The sequence below is a fragment of the Vanellus vanellus genome (assembly GCF_965231255.1).
Source record: "Vanellus vanellus genome assembly, chromosome: 23".
Classification (NCBI taxonomy): Eukaryota; Metazoa; Chordata; class Aves; order Charadriiformes; family Charadriidae; genus Vanellus; species Vanellus vanellus.
The window spans coordinates 6,313,112-6,332,986 of record NC_138928.1 but is presented as its reverse complement, the minus strand read 5'-3'; the positions used below and the strand labels follow the sequence as shown (position 1 = coordinate 6,332,986).

General features: G+C 49.0%; 3 protein-coding genes across 3 annotated transcripts; 2 read left to right on the top strand and 1 right to left on the bottom strand.

The window, feature by feature from the left end:
* Window positions 1-779: 779 nt before the first annotated feature.
* GUCA1B (guanylate cyclase activator 1B) lies at window positions 780-5,489 on the bottom strand (the record flags this gene model as incomplete). Its single annotated transcript, XM_082494709.1, has 4 exons — window positions 780-907; window positions 1,538-1,652; window positions 3,068-3,217; window positions 5,286-5,489. The coding sequence occupies 4 exons, from the start codon at window positions 5,487-5,489 to the stop codon at window positions 780-782; spliced, it is 597 nt and encodes a 198-aa protein (XP_082350835.1).
* Window positions 5,490-14,297: 8,808 nt separating this feature from the next.
* Window positions 14,298-18,098, top strand: IRF6 (interferon regulatory factor 6; the record flags this gene model as incomplete). The annotated part of the gene is made up of 7 exons (XM_082494672.1): window positions 14,298-14,471; window positions 15,384-15,588; window positions 16,043-16,165; window positions 16,269-16,415; window positions 16,644-17,036; window positions 17,450-17,568; window positions 17,877-18,098. The coding sequence occupies 7 exons, from the start codon at window positions 14,298-14,300 to the stop codon at window positions 18,096-18,098; spliced, it is 1,383 nt and encodes a 460-aa protein (XP_082350798.1).
* Window positions 18,099-18,821: 723 nt separating this feature from the next.
* LOC309680904 (UPF0739 protein C1orf74 homolog) lies at window positions 18,822-19,661 on the top strand (the record flags this gene model as incomplete). Its single annotated transcript, XM_082494662.1, has 1 exon — window positions 18,822-19,661. One exon carries the CDS (start codon window positions 18,822-18,824, stop codon window positions 19,659-19,661), a length of 840 nt encoding a protein of 279 aa, XP_082350788.1.
* Between the last annotated feature and the right edge of the window lie 214 nt (window positions 19,662-19,875).

The following is a 19,875-nucleotide window of genomic DNA, read 5'->3' as shown; positions in this document are numbered from 1 at the left end:
GGACCACACTTGTGCAAATCCGCTCTCTAAACGTGGCTGTAAAGAGGTACCATTTCTACTGCCACTCAGTGTTTGGAAACAGCATTTTTCCAGCCCCAGGTCTCTGAAGAGGTAGAAGGAGCAGCATCTGGTCCACAGGGGGAGATGCAAGGACTTACCGCTCCACCTGTCCAGCCTCAACTCTGTGTAGTGTCTTGGCTACCCTTTATAATGCAATTCTCATTTTTGATAGCAATATGCTGGTGTTCAATAATTTTACATTAGTGGTATAATCTAAATATGCATAGATATTACTGTGCGTAACAGACATCCTGAATGCATCAAGCCTGCCAGAGCACCCCTCTTGTCACTTTTGGTTCGATGTGTTTTTATCTCTGCAGGCACGAATGATGCAAACACTAGCCTGCACTGGAGACGGGACCACTGCATCAGGATTTGTCGCTTCCCAACCCTGTCTGTCATCAGAATAAAACCCTGCCCAGGATCCACTGCAGGAAGCCATGAAAAGTTTGTTCCTTGAGGTGTAACCAAAAACCAGAGCTGGCAAACACGGCATTGTGTACACAGAAAGACTTATTCATGGGCCAAAAATAGTCTCTGGGTACTAGTAGTACGCAGCACATGGGTTTTAGGTCAAGATATGGCTTCTTAAAACATTGACGTTTTCATCTGGATGCTGAGATTGCATTAAAAAGGAAAGCCACTACCACCCTGGAGTACTCGAGAGCCACAGTTGTACTCAGCAGTCACATTTTCAACCGTATCAGAACTGAATTCTCTCAGAACAAAGCACTCTTTCTCCTCTGCTCAGAGATCCATCCCCCAGGGTTTACATCCATTTGCAACATCTTCATCACCCACTTGTCTTTCCTGGCCCCATCAATGAACTCGTCAAGAGACAACTGCCCTGTGTATGAGAAGAGGACACAAGATGGGGAGACAAGACATGACAGATAAGACATAAGAGGAGGAAGGCAGGAGTAAAAGCCATCTAAGTTTCAGAAAATATGCTAATAAGACAAAAGCTCTACTTCGTTTCCCCATATCCTTTAGGCCAGCTAGCCAAGACAAACCGCCACGCTGTAGCCCAACGCATCCACACCTGCCCCGTCCTCTCGGCTAACGTGAAGCGTTGCATTAGCTTGTGCGCACTCCTGCGGGAGGATTGCAAGCCTGATCCTGCAAGCTTCAATTTGACTGGAGCCACTGTCTTTACTCGGGCTATTTGTGCTGGGACTGGGACCTGCACTCTGGCTACTGGGAGCTTTCAGAGGATGAGATCTGTGTGGTATCAAAATCCAGACAGAATAGTGACCTCTGTGTGTTTTACATTAAAATAACAACAAAGGTTATTTCCTCCTACTGCACCAAGTTGTTCTCTATTCTAACAAACAGACCAGAACCCATCCCAATGTGTCTAATATGAGTAACATAATAGTCCCAAGTGATTTATTGATAGACATAATTAAAACTAGCCTGTCCAGCACAGATAACTTCTCATTACGCATGAATGCAATCTGAGCCATGGATCGCTTACCATCCCCATTCTCATCCACTAACTGAAATATCCTGTCCACAACCTCCTCCGGTGTGAGCAATGGGGTCCTCTCCTCCATCTCCGACCGACACACTTTCTTCAGCTTGTAGATAGACTGAAAAGAAGTTCACAGATTAGGAGAAGGACTGGAAAATGAAAAGCAGTGAACTCCATTATCTTCCCAACAGCGTAAAGGTCTTTTTACAAAGGCTGCCGTTTTAACCTTTCTAGAAAGATCTGCCACTCGACAGCCCCAGACCTTTAATGAAACCTCCGACCTCACGCTCACAGGCACTGTGGATTACTTCATTTGCTCTTTGAAGCTGCTGCCCTCCTATTTTCCTTACACACACCGGTCAGACCTCAGGGTTCCTTTGCAAAGAACAAAGCAAGAGTTTCACAGACGGGAAAATCATCTGACTTTTCAGTATGATTTTTTTCTAACATCTGAGGCCGGGCACATCTGGATTCACCCAGCCCTCTCTCCCAGGGAACTTGTGCCCAAGCTGCAAGAGCAAACCCGTATTAGCACATATTTTGACCCATAGTTTCTGTTCCACTTTTTCCCTGGTAAGGGGCAGATTTTATCTATTCCTCCCATGACAACCACCTGTTCATTATTAACTTTACTTCTTCGGCTGAAGGGTTTTGTCTGAAGTCTTCCCAGAGAGGGGATTAGCGAGGGCCTAACACAGCTCTGGCCAATTTCTGGTTGACCTCAAAGCTATAATTGACCCTTCCCCAGATGAGCTCCCCGGATGCTCCCACACCTGCTGGGGCTGCAGGTAACAACCAGGTCACACTTTCCAGCCAAAAGAACCCACTTTCCACAGATTCAATGTCTGAGGTTTTCTTCATGTTGCATTCCACCTGAGATCCTGATTAAGCCTCACAAGTACTGGTGCGCACGGGTGAGTTACAGCACCCGTGGCGCAGGAGTGCCTCCAGCACTACCACCAAGATAGTCGCCCAAAGTAAGAGCCCAGGCACCCCGTGTCTGACCGTCTGCTCAGCCCCCTGCCTCCTCTCACAGCTTCACACAGTCACTAATTAAAACTAAGCCCAGAACGTAACAGAAACCCAGAGAGGATCATTACAAAAGGGATTTCTGTACTAATTTGTGCCTCTCAGCGTATTCTCACCAGCGACCCAGGCAGGAAACTCGGCTCCTGTAAGCAGCACGAGGTGAAACCCTCTTCTGCTGGGCAGCACAATGAATCTTGGTGTAAAAAGGTTAAAATGAGAGGCAGAGCAGAGATACAGGAGCTCCACAACAGCACCCAGATGCTGCATTTCTGGACAGCTTCAGCAGGGGCCAGGCTGTCCGCAGTGGGTATAACCCATCCCTCAGCCACCCCACTGGGCTCCACCAAACCACCGAGCACCTGACCTTCCACCGAGGGCAGGCATTTTCCCTTCACCACTGCCCACAGCTGCCCTGAAACCTGATTATCACAAAAACCATATACATCATTACATTGCCAAAGAACTGTGATTGCTTAAATAAGCGATTAAGCAATGCCTACTTACCTCAACAATTTCCAGCAGCTCAAGTTTATCTATGCAGCCATTCCCATCTTTGTCATATACTTTGAATGTCCACCTCAGCTTGTGTTCCAGTTTTCCTCGTAAAACGAGATTCAAAGCAGCTACATATTCCAGAAAGTCAATGGTATTATCCTGTAGAAACAGAAAAGCAGCTGAATGGCACTTAACTGGCTGCAGTTGATAGAAACCTGCTTACAACCCTAGATAAAAAACCTGCTATGAGGATACTCCGTGGGACAGCTATTTGTTTTCCACTTTATAGAAGACTCGTGTCAGTCCAAGACCATCGGTGAGCACAGCCATAGCCCTCCGCACCGAGGATGGGTTCCCAAGGAATGACACTGGAGAGAAAAGCAGTTTTCCTCCAGTGCAATAAGGGGGGACACCGGCCAGGACTGCACAAATGAGCAATTTAAATACCCAAAGGCAACACAGATTACACGGAGGATGGGGGGGCAGATGAGGATCAGTGCAGGAAGCACTGACTTTTTGGGAAGGGATTGCTCTTCTCAGCAGCCTCAGCTGCTTCACCAATGAGACCAACACCCAACCACGACCCCTTTCTTCCGTCCTTCTCCCTTGTTTGATCTTGATTCATCTGATGAAGACAGACAATGGAAGTGTCACCATTCAGAAGGCGGCAGCAAGAACACCCACAACAAAGGATTTACATCAGGTGTTCATCCTCCTAAAGACTTCAGAGACAGTGAAGGGATGCAGGGCTCCCTCGGCAGCCTCCACAGATGGCCCTCACGCAGATCAACACCGTCCCCGGGGCTAAGCCAGGGCCCCATGTCACCTTCCAGCCCTCCCAACCCAGACAGCAAAATCCCCTGGAAGACCCGGGCGGCGCGTCTCCTGCCCAGCGCGCTCTGCACTGAAATGCTTTGCAGTAACTGTGCGCAAAACCACTACTACTGGACTTTGAAGGCCAGTAAGAATAACAAGACAATTCAGGGTTTGTTTTTATTTCCTTACCATGTTAGTAATAATCCTTTAGATTGTTAGGGCCTCCTTAATGTACCGTGGGCATATTTAAGCAAACTCATGAACCTAGGCCTAACTTCATGTTCTTAATATATGCAAGTAACAGCATCCCTTAAAAACAGATTTTCAGTCTTATTAGGAAAATTCCTATAAACTACTAATCGACTTTGCCTTTTATGCACGCTATTTGCTCTGCAACCCTTTCTGCACAGCTTTTGTAACAGAACTTGGACCTGGACCTTCAGTTTTTTGCAGGAACCTGTGTTTTGCCAACTTCAGATTCTGAGACAAGTCTGATCTGCCCACATCTTCCATAGCTTTTTTATCCTTTCTCACAAACTGACTATTGTTACCACCTCAATGTGATTTTGCCACCGGTTTCAGAGGAAGCTTAAGGGACATTTGTATACCTGAGAGATGACATATTGTCTCCCTTTTTCTTGTGTTGATATAGAGCAACGACCAACCCCATACTCTGAATATGATCAATAGCTTCAGGAAAAAAAATATTAAAGTTTGGCAAGCATTGCTTACCCATTTCAAGATGAGAAAGGCAACCATATCACATACGTACCTCAAATATCACAGGCTAGCATTATGCTGTCTTTTGCACCAATACACGGGTATGCGTGAACTGCTACTAAACCAGAAAGCCCACTTTTCCCAGGTGTCTGATGACAAATACAGCAAAGGGAATCAAAACCAGAATGTCTGAATTGTTCAGCATTCTTTCACTTTCAGGCAGCTAAAAATCAGTATTTTGTTACGTGCCACCTGTTCATACTGTATATATACACTTTCTCCAGTGTATAGCAAGCCTGAGTAGGACTTTCCCACACTATAATTCCCCCTCTATTATAAAAGATACATTTTTTTTTTCCATGTAGCAACCTTGGCTATTTGAGGAACTTTCAACAATACTGTCTCAAAATGCAATCGCCTAAATTTCAGCCTTTGGATCCTTCTTTAGTCCCTTAAAGGGACATTATGTCCTTAATTTGTATACAGATTTATGAGACAATAAACCCACACCAGCCTACACAGAGTAGTGCAGCATGTGCTCCTTCTCCTGCCCTGGCAGGTCCATCGCCTGTGCCTTAGTCTCATGAAGCATAGTAACAAGAGTGGGAACTGCCCCCAAACACCCCAAAATTACAGAAGGAAGAGGTGTGGATTATTAAGCAAATCAATGTAAAAATTCCTCACCACTTACCCCATTCTTATCAAAAGCTCTGAACATGTTTTCAATGTACTCCGCTGCTTCACGGTTATCCTGGACCCCAAAGAACTGCTTGAACTCGTGCATGAAGAGAGTCCCACTGGGACATTCAACCACAAACTTCTTATACCATTCCTGCAATTCGGCAACATCAATCTCAGCTTGCTCCCCTTCGGCGTTGGTGAACTGCTGTCCCATTTCACTCCGCAAAGCAGGATTAAAAGAAGGAGAAGAGACAAAAGGAAAACCCTGCCAGAGTCCTTTGCTTGTATTGTCCTTTTATCACCCTTAGTTGTGCTTTCTTTGCTCTTTTTTTGTTGTTGTCTTGTGCCTTTATTTGATGTTAATATTGCATCTTGCTATTTTACCCTCTGTTTTTGTTTTACTTTTTTCTTCCTTTTTCTTTCCTATGGTTTTCTCCACCACAGTTTTGCGTGCTCGCTGGGCGATGGCAGAGTTGCTTCTCTGAGTTAGGGCAGTGTAGCACGTGGCATCAGGGATAGATAAAAATAACTAAGATCATTAGGAGATTCCCACCTATGAGTCACAAAGACCTTCAGATGTTCTGAGCTGTGCCCTATTTAGGACCAGACTCCAGAGGCTTAGGGTCCTTCTGCACATTAATACCCTTGTGTCAAAGAATTTGGGAGCTGAGGTTCCCTTTATGTGACATACAACCCCACTTACTTTACTGTAGTTTTTCTAGGAAAAAAGGATTGCAAGTCAACTTTCCTTACGTTAGTTTTTCAATACTGAGCTATACTACCTGCTTGTGGGGATTCCTCAATGTTTCAGTGAAACAGCATCAAAACAAACAACAATTACAGAGAACAAATCCTGAAAAACTAAGCACATACAACTGACACTACTCGCATGAAAAGACTGCTAATACATAAAGTTAATTGAACACCTAGTATAGGTTTTATTCTATACAACCTGATTGAAAGAACTAGCGAATGCACAGAGATACAAGTGTGCATATTGCTTTCATTTTCATAATTTGTTCTTAAAACTCAGAGTTAAAAAAAAAACAGGAACTTTTTTTTCCTGTGTTTTAAAGGATCAAGTTATCTTTGCTCTTCTTATTTCCCTTCCTTCTTTTGTGTCTTCATCCATAGAAATGCTTCTCCTGCTTACCCTCACCCCTGAACATCGCTCACTGCTTTTAGGACAGACACAACACACATCTCGGCCTCTGACCTCCCTGTTCCACAGCCGTACCAGCCACCTCCCACCAGGACCAAACCCTCCCCTCCAACAGCCACCCCACTCCTCTTTCCTCTGCTTCCTGCAGCCACCAGCTTTTATCCATATCATATCAGGTCTTCTGAATCCAGCCATTAGCTGTGTCAGCTGCAAAGAAGTGACCTGTAGCTATAAAAGTGTCTGAGCCAGCCTGATACCCAGTTAGGATTCTTCTTTTAAGAGGATTGGAGCAGCATTGATAGGAAACAGTAGATTCCTCATTATAATGTTAAGGTCTAGAAGGATTTAAGCTGCTCCCTTTTTTGAAGTTTTGGTTTTTTTTTTAATTTGTTTGGAAAGAAGTGTTTGTCACATGGGAAAACAGCTCAGAATCAGTCTAAAATTTGATACTGCAGAACAGTGAAGTAATTCTTATTCCACTATAGGAATAGGGCTTGCTTGGAATGTGCTCACACCTGTAAATAACCCATCAGTGGTATTGCATGTACATGAATATGTCCCTACTGGAATAAATTTGCAGGAGCATGGCAAAGCTTTGCAGTTCTGTACGTGAGGATGCTCAGGCAATGCATGGTTTCACTTAAGAGTCTCTATCACAAAGAGGACCTGAGCAGTACAGCAGAAGTTTGGAGATGGATGGGAAGGACCAGAGGTGTTGCCAGAAAGGTTAAGGCTGCTCTCTTTCAATGAAAAGGTATATTTTTATCTAATAATGTAGAGGAATGCTGCTTGTCTATATTTGTGCTGAGACGAATGCAACAGAATTAAAAAAACTCAATCTGTCCTCTTGCAAATGCCTCAGATGAACTTCAGCCCCTGACTCTCGGGTCACTTGTCTGCAGCGGAGCAGCTTGAGGTCTGGCTCGTCAAAAAAACTATACTGGATCTGTCCCCCAGCATTTGCCTCTTAGCTCGATCTACTAGGAAGAAGTCTTTGGCAGCCACGGTCCCTCTGGCATTCACAAAATAGCTCTGTTGCATTCTCCGTTTCCCCACGCTCTGTTACGCACACCATGTAAAGAAATAGCTTTTTCCCTTTGATGATATTTCTTGAATTGTCTTGGCTAATATCTGGCAAGGGCATGGGCTCTCTCTGGGTGACAAACAGCTTTTGAGAAGTAGAGGTGCTGCTGCTGGGACGGGCTGGGGAGGGCTCAGGGCGCTTTCTCCTGCCGCACCACTGGGCTGTTCTGCGCGCGGGGGTGAAGTCTCCTCCATTTTGTGCTGCACTCCTGCGCCGGGGCTGCGTGTGGAATGCGAGCGCTGAGAGCACCCAGCAAGACTCCACATGCCCAGGACGTTGTCTTGCCTTATTGCATAATTTTGTTTTGCCTTATGGGAACTTGGTGATCTGTTCCCAGGAGAGAAAATGGTTCCCCTTTGTTTTGATGACTACGATCTTTTCCAGCTAGGAACAAAGGACTGCAAGAGACCTGGCTTACACAGCCAGCCGGTGCTATTGCAGGTATCGTGGCACACAATCGTGTTGATAAACGTACTGATGTTAATTGGGCACTGAAATAAATAAAATCCCGTAGCTCCTGGTATGAAAATTCCTCTGCATATACTCTCTCTGTCCAACGTGTGTGCTCTGCAGACGGTACCGACAGAGCTGCTGTCCCTCAGCCAGCAGAACGTCACTTTATGAAGTACAGTTTATCAGCCGAAGGATTTCTTCATTTGGTTTGAAAAAAAGGTGCAGGTAGAGGTAAATGTAAGCAGAGAGAACTAAAAAGAAAAAGAATGATTTCTAGAAAACATTACGGTAAAGAGGTTGGTGCTATTGGCTGCCTGAAGGGTTGGGATTGATGCTTTATGTATTATGTCAGAGCGAGCACTTTGGATGATCGGTTGCAAACAGGTAACATCTGATTACGTCCTGCCTAATGAGCTATCCCTAGATTATCGCCTATATGGCTCAAAAGCTGTGGAGTTTCCCAGCCATGAGCATGGAAAAAGGCAGCTTATTTCCCGTCAGTTCACTAACACGACATGCTGCCACACGCTTCAGCAGAGGCTGGTAGAAACTCAAGGGGAAAAAAAAAAAAAGCAAAACCAACAAACGCTGCAGAGGCCTGGGAAGACTCATTTGTTTGGCATCTGCGTTACCGCTCGGCGAAGGCGGCAGCAGAGGCTGTACCGCAGGGCGCAGGCACAGCTACCAGGTGCAAGAGGACCACCTTCAATGAAACTTGGAGGCAAGATGAGATCCTTCACCCAGGCTGGAGCTGCCCTCGCCTACTTGTTTTGCCACATTGCTCCGTTATTTCAGATACTCCAGCCATTCCCTGTGACCCCCCTGAGGGGTCAGGCAATCCAGAGCGTCCTTGCAAGGGGCCTACCAAGGGCAAAGCTCTGCCCAGGGTGGCTCCCAGCCCTCTGCTGCGGACAGCTGGGGCGGGCGAGTGGCGGCATCACCACTGTCCGGATCTGCTTCCAAAGCTGCCCGAGCATCAGACCACAAAGGGAAGCAGTCCTGAAGCATCCTTATATTTGCTTGTTGCCAGGCAGGACGGACACGTAGACTGGAGGAATGCAGGGTGGATGAACAGCAGCTTTTGTGCTGTCCGGTTTGAGGAGAGATCAAAGATCCCTCCTGCTTTGGCTGGGAGGTCACCTGACGTCTCTGTGCATCTCTTCCCAGTCGCTCACCAAATTGGCCATACCCTTGCATACTTTTATACAGCAGGAATAGCAACACGGTAGGAGGTGGTATTACAGAAACAGCTGTCCCTTGTTTGCCTATCAAAAATAGTCAGGTACACCAAACCCATCTGAAATCCCCCATTGCAGTGCTATCCCACAAAGGAACCCCACTAACCTTTCAGTGCACCTATTGTCTTTTGCTTATTGCCGGGAAGATTTTATTATGTGTTGACAAACTCCTGCTAAATATTACCTCTGAGCGACTACACTTCAGTGATGAATAATGCCTGGAATGTTTATCTGGCAAGGCAAATTTCCCAAGAAAAATGCAGAATTACATTTTCTCTGTGTGGGAACATTTTAAAAATTTTGCATAGTTTCAAAGTCTTGGCATAGGTTTGCACTTTGGATGCAGGTCAGCCTTTCCAACATCAGGATTCGGCACTCTTCGTAGCGTTCGTGATGGGAAGGAGAAGGGAAATTCCCAGTGTTTTTTTCTGCTTCGTTGAAACCGAACAGCGAAGTGTTGTGTGATCTCCTGAAACCAAGATTCACCACTGAGTCACGGTTCTCCACCTACGAGGAAAAGCAATGAAAGGGGCGGTTGGCAGAGCCGGCGGGGGAAGGCTCGGCCGGGCCGGGGGGGAGATGCCGCCGAGCGCCCTCGCAGCCCCCGGTAGGTGCCGGCGGGGAGGGAGGAGATGGACATTTTCACGCTTTTCAGAGAAAACTTGCGTGCCCGAGGCTTTGCGTTAATCCTGCCTGACTTTTCTCGGTGCGGATGGGCTGGGCCAGCTTCGAGCCGGGAAAAAAATCAGGAACTGTTTTCTTTCCTAAATATTCCATTAAAAAGAAAAAGAGAGGCGGTAAGATGATGGGAGCGCTTCCCCGTGAGACCACGGAGGGGAGAGGGGGGGCACACGACGCGGAGCCCCCCCCCCGCCCCCCGTGGGCGGGGGGACACGGCGCGGACCCCCCCGTGAGGGCACGGCGCGGACCCCCGTCCCGTGAGCAGGGGGGACACACAGCGCGGAACCCCCCCTCCGTGGGCGGGGGGACACGGCGCGGATCCCCCCCCCCCCCCCCCCCCCGCGGCCGTGGGCGGGGCGGGCGCGGCGCGGCTGCGCCCGGCGCACCTGGGCAGGTGAGGGCGGTGCGGGCGGTGCGTGCGCGCCGGGCCGCGCTCCCCTTGCTGCGCCCACGCGTGGGCCCCGCGGGGCGGCCGAGAGCCCCCGCGGGCGTGGAGCCGGCCCCCGCCCGCCGGAGGGGTAAGTTGCGCGGGGCCGGGGGGGGGAGCGGGGCCCGGTGGGACCGGCCCCCGGTGGGACAGGCCCTCCGCGCCCCGTGGATCCGCCTCGCGGGACCGCGGCGCGCCTTTCGCGAAGCCCCGTTCCGCGTGGGGCTGCTCGCCGCCGCCGTGGCGTGGCGGAGCGGGGTCCGGAGTTCGGTTTGAATTGGTAAACGGGCGGTGCGGCTGCGCGCGGGACCCGCGGGTGGGTGTCCGTGGGCAGGTTGGCGGCTCCGGGCCGGCGTCCCGGTGCGGGCTGGAGCGGGGGTGTGCGTGGGGGGGGTGTCGATGGTCCGAAAGCAGCCGGGAGGGTAAAACCCGCTGAAAATGTCTATTTATTGCTCCCTCGCCCATCGCTGGCGGCTGGGGCTGTACTAGCCCCGGGCTACAGCTTTCAAGTTGGTGTAAAGCAGGGCCTACAGTCAGGGCAAGGGTAATATTGCCCCCCCCCGCGCCCCTTCAACCGACAGCTGGTTTTGGACCAAAGCCGTTACTACTCCAAGAACCCAAATTATCCATAAGAACTCGCACCCCTTCCAACCTTACAGGCTGTCCTGGGGTGGCAGAGGGCTGCGGGCACCAGGTTGGGGCGCAGGGGCCGTGAATCGTAGGAGTTAATTGTGCTCAAGGTGTGTTGCTCGCCCTGCACGGGTGGCTGCGAGAAAAGCGATGTTTGCATCTCTGAAAAGTGAGAGCTACAGGTTCCCAGTGTAGGGAGGAGATTATGGGTCGGACACTCGGATGGAAATTCAGCCTGTTTCTCTGTGGGAACGCTAGTATTAAGGGTTGAGATGCTTCCCTTTGAAAAAAAAAATAATACAAATCCACTAAATACAGGATAATGTACTCAAACAAAGGTAATGAACAAGGAATGAGGTCTGTGGTATCGCAACGATGGACCCAGAGAAGACCCCTTCCTTCTTCAGAGGCTTCATGATGGGGTGGAGCGGGAGCACTGAGTACGCTTGGGTGTACAGGCGGAGAGCAAAAGCATCTGTGCAGCGAGGCTGAGACAGGCTTCGGGTTGCGTTTTCCTGGTGTGCTGTGTGTCGTTATGCTGGCTGGCACTGCGCCGCAGCCCTGGGAGCCACCGCACTTAACCAGGGCTGTCCCTGGCCTTGGTCACTTGTCTGCGTCCATTGGGGAAGTGGCTGCAGTATGTCTGCCCATTCCTGAGTTTGCCTGAGTTGTTCCTGTAGGGGCGAACATCTCCCTTTCAAGGAAAAATGTATGACTTAATAATAATTGAGGTACAGGGAATAATTACATCACTGACCAGAGATGTAGCAGCACAGGGATGTGCTAATTACCCCCTGCACCAGCCAGTTTGAGTGGTAATACAGCAAACTGGAGGATTCCAGTTTCCAGGATTCCTCCACTCTGGGGGCTGGAGCCCCTCTGCTGGGAGGACAGGCTGGGAGAGTTGGGGGGGGGTCAGCCTGAAGAAGAGAAGGAGACCTTAGAGCCCCTTCCAGTGCCTAAAGGGGCTCCAGGAGAGCTGGGGAGGGACTCTGGATCAGGGAGGGAGCCATGGGACAAGGGGGAATGGTTTTACACTGAAAGAGGGGAGATTAGATGAGATATTAGGAAGAACTTCTCTCCTTCGAGGGCGGTGAGCCCCTGGCACAGAGTGCCCCGAGGAGCTGTGGCTGCCCCATCCCTGGAGGGGTTCGGGGCTGGGAGCAACCTGGGCTGGGGGGAGGTGTCCCTGCCCAGGGCAGGGGGGGAGACTGGATGGTCTGTAAGGTCCCTTCCAAACTAAACCATTCTATGATTCCTGGGTATGTGCACCAAGGAGTATTGAGTGAGGGCCAAGCCTCCCTTAGCAAATCCAGTTAATAGTGTGAGGACGTCCCCTGAGCTCACCCTTGCAGCTCCCTCCTTGGGAGCAGCCTCTGGCATTAGTGGACCCCACTGGATCGAAGTTGAAGGTTGTGAGAGGCTGACTCACCGTCTGAGCCCAGCAATGGGATTCAAGTTGATTTGCTCTCAGTTATTGTGTCAACAAGTCATTGGTGATAAAAGGTTATAAAGCATTGTAATGTCGCGTATTGACAGACGCTGTCTGTGATCCGAGGGACAATTCAAACCTCATTCGGCAGCGCCAGCGCACCCTCCATGTGACCGAATTTATTTTGTTTGAGAGAGGCATGAATTTTTCTCCCTGGTATGTGGGTTTGAATTTGCTCTTGCAAATGCATGTGTACACAGTGTATGTTATTAGACGCAGAGGGGGCTGCTTGTAGTAAAGTGAAGTGTAAAAGATTGTAGAAACAAGCTTTAGTTAGGATTTCTTTGTTACAGTGAGTAGTCACTGTTTTTTCCTTTGCAAGGGAAATAGATACCTGGTTTTGGTCTCAATTCTAAGCACAGGATTAACCTGGACATTCTGGACATTGTGCCTTTGCAAACACACTACTGAAACTTTAATTCTGGTAGGATTTTCGACCTGGAGAACCAACACAGCAGTTTCAGAAGCACAAAAATGGTTTTGATGATTGTTTTCTGATCCTTTGCAGCTCCTGGGAAGCAGTCTGCTAATGTCCCCAGGTCCTTGACAAAGCGCATTTTCAAACTATTACTTAAAGATTATTTGCAATTGAATCTGAACATTTTCTTTGCTTAACAGATAAAATAAGTTGTGTTCAGATGAATTTTGTGTGAACACTTGCATCCAAATGGAATCTGCAGGTATTTGAACAAATAAAACCTGTTCCTAGACTAGTTTTTGGATAGGATTTTTGAGTGTCCTCTGCTACTAGACACATTTTGCAACTCCTGCAGCAGTATTCAGAGCTTATGACAAAGGTTTTACTTATCCCGTAGCAGGTTTATTAATGGGAATATTTGTCATTTTTCACCTCTGTTTTAAGATTTACAAATGAATACAGGAGACAGACCTTCTAAGCACATGTGTAACATAAAAGTCCCCTCCCAAAATCTAAAGATACCAAATGCTGTCTCTTCCTGCAGAGGGACACTTGTTAGTTTTGTTTGTTTGGCTTTGTATCTGTTCTGCACAAGAAAAATATTGTTGGTTGGTTGCACATGTAGTAGCAACACAGGGCTACTTAAACAACAACAGATTTGATCAGTTAACTGCAGCATTGGTTTTTTAAAAAAAACTAAACATTGAGTCAACATCACTTGATTTTTAGCAGGAGCGCAGGCAGACTTGCAGTTCATGTCCTTCTGGATAAACATCCTGGTTATTACAGGTCAGTGATGTTTGCGAATGATTATACTGCACTCAGAGCATTCATGAAAAAGCCATGAAATGACTTTCAGAGGGACGTGTGTCTCCAGTAAAACGGTCCCGTTCGCTTCAGCCTGAGCCTTCCACCTTTACCTCAACCAGGGCAAAAGCCTCTGATTCGGCACGTGTTAGTTTTTCTCCTCCTGGATGCCCGTCTGACACAGCTGAGGGAGAGCTAGGTCGGACAGGTCCCTTTGCTACGGCGTACGTGGAGGCTTTTGAAATTCTGCTGCCTGTTCTTGCTGTGGCTTGTTTGTGGCTTTATCTCCTGCGCAGCGTTTACAGCTGGGTTTGATTGGGGCTCGCCTTCTATGCGCTCAGTTAACACAAATAACGCGCCGTCTCTGCTTACTGGAATATTTAATAGTAAGTTGTTGTTCTTCTAACAGTTATGGTCCCCGCTTCGTGATGCGTCTGTAACTCCTCCTGGCAGAAGGGTCACCTGTCTGAATCTGAATTAGTGGTTTCAATGTGCAGTAACATAACAAACAATAGCCGTAACACTGCACAGGGTCCTTTCTCATCAAATTAACTTTTTTTTTTGTAAAGCGTATGAGTCTCAACTAACCTTTAGCAGTTGGTCTACTATTATCTCTCTCTTTTGTAGACAATGGCGTTACACCCGCGAAGAGTTCGCTTGAAGCCGTGGCTGGTAGCCCAGGTAGATAGCGGTATGTATCCCGGCCTTATCTGGCTAAACCGAGAAGCGAAGCGGTTTCAGATCCCCTGGAAGCATGCAACTCGGCACAGCCCGCAGCACGAGGAGGAGAACACCATCTTCAAGGTGAGGGAGAGGAGAGCTCAGATATACCACAGCTCTTAAACAGAGACAAAGGGTTGAATTGTTGGCCCAGGAGCTGGATAGGCATCTCGGTAGCTGTTTCCAGGCACATTTTGTTCTATTTCTTTGACCTCAGAAAAGCTACTTTGTGCACCTGGATGCCAAGCTTGGCACTGCCTGAAATGGTGTTTAGTTCTTTAACCCTTTCTGACCACCAAAGGCCAGATGATGTCTGATTGCATGGCCTCTGGAACATTGCTGCTATTTGCTTCATCTGCTTGGTTTAGGATGTGGTAGCTGGCTGCTTCTTAGCAGCAAACCATTAAATACTGTTACACAAATCTTAAGAGGTCCACCACAAACTTCCAATACTCATCACTGCTGCCCTTAATGTTGTTATCCCAAGGGATTCATTATAACTCCTACGCTCCTTTGAGGAATTCCTGACCTCCTCTGCCTTGGAGGGATCGTGGACTGATAGCCTGACGCTGGGGTGAGAGAGGGAGAGAGCCAGCTGGGTGTCTGTGGCTGCTCTTCTGTTCCGTTTTACCAGAGTCCATTCCTCCTACACAGGGTACGGCTTGCTGTCAAAAATGACTTTGGTATTGAACCTGAGGCATGTAGAAAAACTCAGTGTACAATCCTGTGCAGTTTATCCTTTCTTAACTTGTATGAAGATGCATGTTCAGAATTGCTAATGGTTTTTGGTAATTTGGATTTACATCTCTTTTTCTCCCCCTTCTTTTAATGGAAAAAGCTATTAAAGCAGGAATTTCCGTTGTTGTTATCAGAAGAGCTGTAGTTAAGACTTCTGCAAGAGAAGGATTTTACAGTGAATTTGTTTGGAAGTTTGATTTCTGATAAAAGCTGCTCTCTTGGGAGGGCTGGACTGAGCACGGTGTACTTTGTCCCCAGGCTTGGGCTGTGGAAACGGGAAAGTACCAGGAAGGAGTCGATGAGCCAGACCCTGCAAAGTGGAAAGCCCAGCTCCGATGTGCTCTTAACAAAAGCCGGGAATTTAATTTGATGTATGATGGCACCAAGGAGGTGCCCATGAATCCTATTAAAATTTATGAAGTGTGCGATATTCCGCAGTCCCAGGGATCAATCATTAATCCAGGTGAGGGCCTCGCTGACACAGGGCTGGTTACTGAGCAGGCATTTGTCCAATGCGAGTTCCTTTCCCTCCGTGGCATTAACTCTCAAGGTGCCTCTGTGTGCTGCAGAAAGCAGCTGCCATGTGTAAGCCCAGTCGTATTTAAACCAAGAGGACTTTGAACCATAGTGTACCTCTACTAAACTTAATAAAGCTGTACACAGTTGCATGTTTTCTGCTAAACAGTCCAATGTTGGCGATAGTTTATGTTTCTTCAGCTTTCTAGAATTCTATATTAAACTGAAAATAGTATGTTGGTACGGATCAGATTTTTCCTTTTTTAAATTATATTTAGAAAATACACAAATAAATTTCTAATATTGTGCAAAGCAAGTAAGAAGATTACATTATTTTTTCAAGAAATGCACTGTAATGTTTCACCCTGATCAGCTACCCACAAGGATGTGCTTGTTTGCAGGTTCCACTGGCTCAGCTCCATGGGATGAAAAGGATAACGATCTTGATGAGGAAGAAGAGGAAGAATTGAATCAATCTCAGCACATCCCTATTCAAGAGACGTTTCCATTTCTCAATATCAATGGTTGGTGGCATGGACTAATGTATTAGTGAAGGTATTTGCTTGTAAATTGGTGCATGCTTGAAATAAAATCATGGTTTACTGAAGAATTGTTTCCTTTTTGTAGATTCTCCAATGGCTCCAGCCAGTGCAGAAAACTGCAGCCCTGAAGCTGTGTGGCCAAAGAATGAACCACTAGATATGGAAATGCCCCCAACTGCTCTGCAGCATGACTTCTTCAGCAGCCCTGAGCTGTGGATCAGCTCTCTGCCAAGTACGTATATGGATTTGTAATGCTTCTGTCATTGTACTTTAAAAAAAAAAAAAAAGTTTTGAAGTTTTGATTTTTTTTTTTCCTGTGACTGTTTGCTTGTTAGCATGGAGAACTGTGTATGGTTTAAACATCCCTGTGACTGTAGCGTGGATTGCGTGGTGTGTCTCTTCTGCTGGTACGGTACATGCAAAGGTCTAGGAAAAGCCATACTGACAGTTTCTCTCTCAGTGACAGATCTAGAAATCAAGTTTGAATATCGAGGAAAGGAGACTGGACCGACGACGACAGTAAGCAACCCGCAGGGATGCAGACTTTTCTATGGAGAGCTGGGTCCTATGCCAGACCAGGAAGAGCTCTTTGGGCCCATTAGTCTGGAGCAAGTAAAGTTTCCAGGAACAGAGCAAATCACCAATGAAAGGCAGAAGGTCTTCACAAGTCGGCTGCTGGATGTTATGGACAGGGGACTGATCCTGGAGGTCAGTGGCCATGCCATCTACGCTGTCCGGCTCTGCCAGTGCAAGGTGTACTGGTCTGGTCCCTGTGCACCTTCTTCCACCACACCAAATTTGATCGAGAGGCAAAAGAAAGTCAAACTCTTCTGTCTGGAAACGTTCCTAAGCGGTAGGTAGCTTCTGCTTCTGGAAAATAGCTTTGGATAGTGGTCTGGGCACTTGGTGGCACTATTGGAAAGGGTGGTTGCACTGGGGCTTGGCCTGGATGCACCAATGAGTTTGCTCTTGCATGGAGCCTGGGTAGGGGCCACCGCTGCCCTGACTGCAGTGGACCATGGAGCAGGTGCGCATCAGAAGAAAGTGAATGTGCACTCATTTAATGCTCTGAAAGACATTGGTGGGCCTTGCTGTTAAAGAAGGCTCTTCCGGGTTCAAGAAGTAAGCTATAATTGTGTATGTGTAAGAGGTGGCTCTGGCAAAGGATGGTGTAGGTGAGGTCTGGGATGATATAATGAGGTGGGATGGGGTGAGTGTTCCGAATTGAAAGAGGAAAACCCTGCAGCATTCTGCTTTTCTTCCTAGAGCTGATTGCCCATCAGAAAGGACAAATTGAGAAACAGCCACCATATGAGATCTACTTCTGTTTTGGAGAAGAATGGCCTGACGGAAAACCCAGGGAGAGGAAGTTGATTGTGGTTCAGGTAGGAGCTGAGGCTCTGAAGTGACACGTGCCAGCCTTGCTGGGGCCGATGCATTGGCTCTGGATCGATGCCCACAGATACCAGAGACCTGTTCTTCTCTGTTGCGGTTACTGACACCAGGAAACCCCAACAGGGCTGGTGGGTTTTGTCATGGCAAATACAAATGCTACGTGTGCCAAATAGCATCAGTCTGTGAGTGTGCTTCTACAGGTTTTTGTGGAAACCATCCAGGGCAGGGGATTCCCACAAAATAGTGGCAACATACTGTGTGACCGTTAGGCTAAAACAACTGCCTCCTTCTTAAACAGGTCATTCCAGTTGTGGCCCGTATGATCTACGAAATGTTTTCCGGTGATTTCACGCGCTCCTTCGACAGTGGCAGCGTGCGCCTCCAGATCTCTACGCCTGACATCAAGGATAACATTGTGGCCCACCTGAAGCAGCTGTACCGCCTGCTGCAGAACCACCAGGAGGGGTGGCCCATGCAGGCCCCTGCCATGCACATGGCCCAGCCGCTGCCGGCACAGTGACAGACCCTTTGCTCTGCCCCGTGGCTTCTCATCTTGTACATACAGAAGAGTATTTCTTAACAAGCGCCTTGCCTAGATCTGAATAAAATCTGTAAATCTGGTCCTCTGATTCAGTTGCAGCAGTCTATGGTGCTTTTGAGTTGAAGAGTTTAAAACAGAGGGAATTACAGGAATACCTCTAGCTCCTTCCGTTTTCTGCCGTTTGCTGTATAAATCAGATTTTCAATTCTGTAATATTTTTTTTAATTCACTATTGATACATTGTATATAAGTGTGTGATCATTGAGGGGGGAAGTAATCTGTGCTCTATTAAAACCACCTGGAGAATTATCACCTTGTCAGCCTTTATTGCTCTCTTTAATAGCTCTGTAGCTGCAAGCTGGGAGCCTGGCCCTTCTTCCAGCGTGGGCTTTTTTTTTTTTTTTTAGTATGCGTATATATATGTGTAAATTAAACTCCTCTGCACGCTCCGTGAAGCCACCTGAAGCGGAAAACACACTCTGAAAGCTGAGGGGAATGGCAGCGGCTTTCCACCCGCTGAGGCCCGGGCCCGGGCAGAGCGGCCTGCCCGGGCGGGCCTGGGCGGAGGCCTAGACCGGGGCGGAGCGGCTTTTCCAGGCGGGACTCAGCCGCTCCGCCCCCGGATCACCGCCCACGCTAGCGCCGAGGCTGCCCCGGAAGCTTTAGGGCCGGCGGTGGTTTCTACTTCAGCGCGCGGCGGCCATGGGCCCGGCGGTCGGGGAGGAGGCAGAGTCCCCGGCAGGCAGCGCCTTGTCGGCGCCGCGGCTGGTGGCGGCGGCTCGGGAGGAGCTGGGAGCCGGGCGGCGGTGGCGGTTGCCGGCGGCCCGGGCCCTGCAGTTAGCCGGGGAGGTGCTGGCGGTGGCGGCGGGGCTGAAGCCGGCTCTGCTGTACGACTGCGGCGCGGCGGGCCCCGCCGAGCTGCGGCGGTACCTGGCCCGCTTAATGGAGGCCGGGCTGGCCCCGCGTCGCCTGCACTTGCTGAGTGTCGAGGGCTCGGCCCTGCTGCTGCACCCGGGGCTGGCCCGGCGGAGGCTGGCGGCCATGCTGCGTGCCCACCCCGCTCTGTTCATGGATGTCTCAGCGGGGCGGCAGTGCCCGGCTCTCTGCGGGCCAGCGGAGGCCGAGGCCATCAGGGACCACCTCGCAGCCCTCCTTGCCCATCTAGGGGCTGCCGAGGCCACCACAACTGGCCCTGTGTCCTCCAGCGAGGTTGTCCCCACGGGCTGGAACCTCTGCACCATTGTTGGGGTGCTGCTGGGCTACCCAGCGGCGTACACCTTTGCCATGGAGGAGGGTGCTGAGAACTGCCTGGGACTGACGCCGCTGAGGGTGTTCACGGTCCAGGCCTCCTGCCCCAGGATAAGGGATGGTCTCAGGGTCCAGATCTACTCCTTCAGCATCCCGGAGAGCCTCTGCACAGAGCTGAAGGAGGTGCTGGATGCCTGGTGCGATGAGCTGAAGGAGGCCTTCAGTGCACAGAGTGACTTTGTAGATCTCCGCATTTCAAGTGAGGTGGTGTCTCTTCCAGCAGTTGCTTTGTAAAACACAAACTCAAGACTGGCGTATTTCTCGCTTGCATCAGGGACCAAGGCAAGAGATCCAGTTCCTGTGTGCATGGCCCACTGAGGGTCTCAAGAAGCCCCTGAGCACCAAAGGCTGAATGGTGACGATCTCAGGCCCCAGACCATGTAGGGCAGTTGCAAATCAAACGTGTACTTTCCAGAAGACCAGTGTGTGGATGTGCACGCTCACAGCT